A 5552-nucleotide genomic window follows, 5' to 3' on the forward strand; every position below is an offset into this window, starting at 1 on the left:
GAGATAAACCTGAGTGTTACCTACCATTACAGCAGTGTCAGGTTAATGGTTGGACTCTATCTTAGAGGTCTCCTCCAACCTTGATGATTCTATGCTGAATTCATTGATCTTCCTTAAAGTTGTTAGCAAGGAGGTACAGAAGGTTTGAAGACAGGTAGCACTGCTCCTGAGCTGTGGCACTCACTTTTCCCTTGGATTGAGTACACAAAGGCTTCTGAGCTTCATGGTTGCATTTTATTAGAAAAATAGCACTGAGCAGAGTCATTTCCAAACAGAGAATTAAGGCATGTTAGAAAAGTGATTCAGAGACAACTTGTGCTACTTGCAGACACTGAAGGGGGTGCAGAAGGTACTGACAGCAACTCATCCTTCTTCCTGCTTGTTTAGTTGCCTTCCTTCAGCTTCAAGCCATGGCTGTCCCTGTTCTCCTCTGGAACTTCTGAGGCAGTCACACAGGGTCTCTTTTCTTTGAGTTGTACTCTGAGGTCTTCTCCCACAGAGTTCCAGCTGAGCCAGTGCACAGCCAGCCAAACCCTTCCCTTTCTGCTTCCACAGGAAACAATGGCTGCTGTTAGCCCTAAGGAGCATTACTGGGGAAAGGCAGAGGAGGCAGCTGTGTCACTAATACAGTACCTGCAGAACACAGGAGGAATTGGCTGGATATGCCTTTCACCAAGTGACAGTCATTCCTCTGACCTGTTTGTGGGAGAAACTTTGTTGGTTAGACTACAGAAAACAAAAGGTCCAGAGACAGAACAGAGGGAAGGAACTATAGAGGGAAACCTAAGACTCCACTGGTAGAGTTCTTGTTTGGGCAGTGTGGGGAGGTGGGTGGAAATTCTATGAAGCTACAGGTATGCACATTCAGTACAAAATCAGTGCAGATTTATTATTTCTTACACTAAGAGGTTAAAATCAAGGAACCTACTGGGTGTTTTGCTGTTTCTCTTTTTATATCCCAGTATTAGCAGCAAGTGGGTTTAAAATCAGAGAATTGCGTTGTGTTATTTCCAAGACTGGCTCTCCTTAAAGGCAGCATGAGGCCCAGACTCACCAGCAGGAAACATGAACTGGTTGAATTTGAGTCCCTTTGGGTCTGGCAACAGAGAGGGTACACAAAAGCAGTAAATGCAAAATAAAATCAGGCACCAGGTCTCCCCCAGGCTGGGACCTGCCCACAGCCTTTCCTGCAGAACACTTAGCTCACGAGGAACAGCCAAATATCCAAGTGTAAAAAGATCTTCCTTCACCATGTAGACAAGGCTAAATGGAGTCCTATCACTGCTCACGTGCTTCAGCATCCATTTCTCTCATCTGGGAAGAACTGCATTTTCCTAGGATTACTTCCTGAAGCAGAGTAGTCCTGATATATTTTTAGAGCCAAGCGCTTTACTGTGCAGTCATTTCACTCCTTTTACACCTTCCAATTGTACTGTGTAGTAGCAAAAGGATGGAGGGAGGTGAGGAGCAAAAACCACCCTCAACGTCCTCACAGTTGCAGTGCAGGGTGACACCACTCCAGGTGAGTGCCCAGGCAGGGAGATCCGGCTGACCATCAGTCTCATCAGCAGCTGATTTGCCCAGGTTATCCCAAGGGCTGGAATGACTCTGCTACCCACTGCCCTGTAAAGAAAGCATTGCACATTGCTGCATCCATAAATTTCATATGGAATAGCTTCTGTGGTAACAAAACTGGACTGGAAGAAATCATCTGCTGTTTCCAGATTTGCTCTTGTTTGCTCTACTGAAAACCACTTTGAAGACACAATCAGGGTGTTCTCTCAAAACAAAACCTTTGGGACAAGGTGAGAGCTGGGAGAGAAGTGTTTCCAGACAGAACAACTGTCACTCTTCCAGCACAGCCATGGGCAGCACCTGCCTCTGCCTGGACAGGCCTCCTCATGTGCCAGGAAAATCACAAGAGAAAACTGGTTGAACTGTGTTTAAAGTTGGCCCTGGATTCCACTTGGAGGTGTATATAGAAACACTGGGTAAATATAACACTGCACACATATTATTTTAAAGCTTAAAACATTTTTTTCCCTGGGAAAAAGTGCAATTTCTCCAGTAAAAGAATTATAGGATAACCAGAGCAAAAGTAATAATTGAACCTTATCCTTGTTCAGTGTCAGTTTCTGAACCTGGAGGACATAGCAAACTTCTTACACCAGGATGTTCAAATCAAGTGACCTACTGGGTTTTTTTTGCTTTTTTTTCTGTTTTTAAACCTCAGTAACAAGTAGGTTTAAAATAGAAGAGTTGCTTTGTGCAAAAGCTGCTCTGTGTTATTGCCAAGGATGGCTCTCCTTAAAGGCAGCATGAGGCCCAAAAGCACCAGCAGGCAACATCAGCTGGTTGAATTAGAGTCCCTAACATCCATTTATGTAGCATCTGGATACCAAATAAATCAGGATTATAGGGATTCAACCAACAAATATGTGTGCTTGAATCCTGTTAGTATCCTGGTGTCAAAAGATACTATTTTGGGGGTGTTTTTCTTAACCCATTAACAAAACCAACCACTGAGGTTTGGGTTTTTTAAAGCAGACAAAAAATGCACTCAGTTATAGCAGAGACAAGATGAGAGGCAAAAACACTCCTGAGCCAGCAAGTACACCAGCCATTAACTCCAGGGAATTTTTCCTTATAACTTGCTGATGACAGATTGTGACACAAGTGTATATGACAGTTTCTTCTACTTTCCAGCACATGAGTTAGAGCTGAACTCCAGCAAACACAGCACTGTTGGGGAGAAGCTGCACTACTCTGGCAGTTTATATTGGAGCTATAAAACCCACAGTGGTTAAAAATGCTGCTGTTTGACATCACCACACTCAGCTCTGCATGACTCACCTACAACTGCATGGAGCAGCTTCCAACTCGCTCACTGCATCCGTCACCTAGGGCACAAAAACACTGTTCAAAGCTGAGCTGTGGTTGTGTGTCTGTATTCAGCAAGCAGGAGGGCGGGGAAGAGAGCAGGGACAAGAAAATCCAAGTTACTGGATCATCTATGAAGCCAATTTGAAAACCTTTATTCTGTCAAGGCAAACTATAAGGGAGTTGTGAAGTACAATCTTAGTTTACAGTGCTAGGACTTGGTTGCAGTGCTAGAACTCCTTAGCTAGATATAGCTTATATGGATTTAATGACTACTAGATGCTTAATTTGTTTAAAAAAACCCAAACAAACACACAAACCCGCACTCACAAAGCTGTTCCAATGCTGTATAGCTGGAGATCAAAAGTACTGAAGGCCAAATCAACAAAAGGTGTCTTTAGTCCCTCCGGAGAGGGATCTGTGTTAGGAGCTGCAGGGACAGGACAAGGGACAATGGGTACAAAATTGAAGGAGAGAAATTCAGGCTGGATATTAAGCAGAAGTTTTCCCTGTTCTGGTGTTGAGACACTGTCCCAGGTTGCCCAGGGAGGCTGTGGCTGCCCCAACCCTGGCAGTGTTCACAGCCAGGTTGGCTGAGCCTTGAGCAACCTGCTGTGGTGGGAGGTGTCCCTGCCCAGGGCAGGGGTTGGGGCTGGATCATCTCTAAGGTCCATTCCAACCCCTAACATTCTATGATTTCACTACCTATGCAGTTTCCCAGCAGTAACCTGCCTGCACATTCATTTCTCCATTTCCAAGGCTGCATTCCAAGTGTGGATGCTTCACCTCCAGCATTCATATACTCCTTGACTCTGTGAGTGGACTAAGAGCAGTGTCTTGCCTAGTTTTCTCAGAAGAATATTCATTTCAACCAGGATCATTATGGCCTTTTTTTTTTGGCTCAGCTCAAGTCAGCAATTGCATTCTGGTGCTTTAGTCAGTCACACAAAAATGCTGAGCCCCACAGAAATGCAGCAAAGTCCCTGGGGGTTCACTGTCTCCTGGAATATAACTGTGCCTGTAGAGTTCCCAGAGCAATCCTACTGGCCATGGCCTTTGAAGCCAGTGCTAAGAAAGAACTGTGTTGTTTTGCTTTGATCCCTTGTGCAGTTGCTATACATATCTATTTTTGTTAGCTTTAATGGGCAACTTTTAAGAACATTAACAGTCTACAAAAGCTTACATTATGTTCTTTGGGTAGTTAAAATTTACTAGTTTAAACATAAAGATTAGATGTTAGGAGAAATGCTTTCCCTGCCAGGGGGTTGAGGCACTGGGATATTGCCCAGGGAGGTGGTGGAGTCACCATCCTTGGAGGAGTTGAAGAGGCATCTGGATTTGGTGCTGGAGGATCTGGTTTAGGGGTTCCAGCAGTGACAGGTTAATGGTTGGACTTGATGATCTTAGAGGTCTCCTCCAACCTTAATAATTCTATGGTACACCAGTTCAATGAAGCTTCAATTTCCATCAGTCATCAATACTCAGCTGACAGGGACAAATCCACCACCATGAAACCTACGATCTTAGAGGTCCAACCTTAATAATTCTATGGTACACCAGTTCAATGAAGCTTCAATTTCCATCAGTCATCAATACTCAGCTGACAGGGACAAATCCACCACCATGAAACCTACGCACACAGATTTCACCCTCACCCTCCAGCCATTCATTAACCAAGCAGCAACTCTGATGTCCTACCTGATTAATGCACATGATTGGAGTCCTGAATCTGGTGCTCAAGCTGTGCAGCTGTACACCAGTTCAATGAAGCTTCAATTTCCATCAGTCATCAATACTCAGCTGACAGGGACAAATCCACCACCATGAAACCTACGCACACAGATTTCACCCTCACCCTCCAGCCATTCATTAACCAAGCAGCAACTCTGATGTCCTACCTGATTAATGCACATGATTGGAGTCCTGAATCTGGTGCTCAAGCTGTGCAGCTGTGCCCCAAAGGTCTGCAAATACCGAGCCCTGTCAGCAGACTCTGCCGCGCCGAAGTCGCAGCGGAACAAGGCGGCGATGGAGTCGATGACCACGAGCCTCACCATCCCCCGGGACAGCAGCAGGGACAGCCTCTGGGTGATGCACTTCTGGAAGGCGTCCTGCACACACACACAGCAGGGACACAGGGCAAAATCAACGTAGGAACCACAGTTCTCCCAACTGAAACATCAGCTGAAGGAGTTTCTAATCCTGGCAAGAGCTCTGAGTCTCAGTAGAAACTGTTTCTTGTAAAGATCTGTGATTTTACCTTAGGAAAAACACTGAAGTGTCCACGCTGCAAGTTATCTGCAGCTCTGACTTAAATCTGCTCTTTACTGCTCAAGGATGCAATGCCACAATCCTAACCCATCCCTGATCTGCAGTTGTTGTTCTCACCAAAACACTCAGGACTCAACACTAACGTAAAATGTCCCAAACAGAAGTTGGAGCCTGTGGGGCTGTTCTACTAATCACCTGTTAACATAAAATACTACATCAAATCCATGTGCATAGAACCATAGAAACATCAAGGTTGGAGGAGACCTCTAAGATCATGTAGTGTGACCATGAACCTCTCACTGCTATAACCCCTAAACCCTAAACCATATCCTCCAGTGCTAGATTCAGATCAAGAGTCTTAGAAACATAGAATCATAGAATCAACCGGGTTGGAAGAGACC

General features: G+C 45.0%; 1 protein-coding gene across 1 annotated transcript; it reads right to left on the reverse strand.

Annotated features, from left to right (window-relative positions):
- Nucleotides 1-1400: 1400 nt before the first annotated feature.
- LOC103799266 (DNA repair protein XRCC3-like) lies at nt 1401-4991 on the reverse strand (the record flags this gene model as incomplete). The annotated part of the gene is made up of 3 exons (XM_009071571.1): nt 1401-1623; nt 2854-2900; nt 4779-4991. Coding segments are annotated over 3 exons (483 nt in total), but the record flags the coding sequence as incomplete, so codon positions are not given.
- Between the last annotated feature and the right edge of the window lie 561 nt (nt 4992-5552).

The sequence above is a fragment of the Acanthisitta chloris genome, unplaced genomic scaffold, assembly GCF_000695815.1.
Source record: "Acanthisitta chloris isolate BGI_N310 unplaced genomic scaffold, ASM69581v1 scaffold37853, whole genome shotgun sequence".
In the NCBI taxonomy this organism is placed as follows: domain Eukaryota; kingdom Metazoa; phylum Chordata; class Aves; order Passeriformes; family Acanthisittidae; genus Acanthisitta; species Acanthisitta chloris.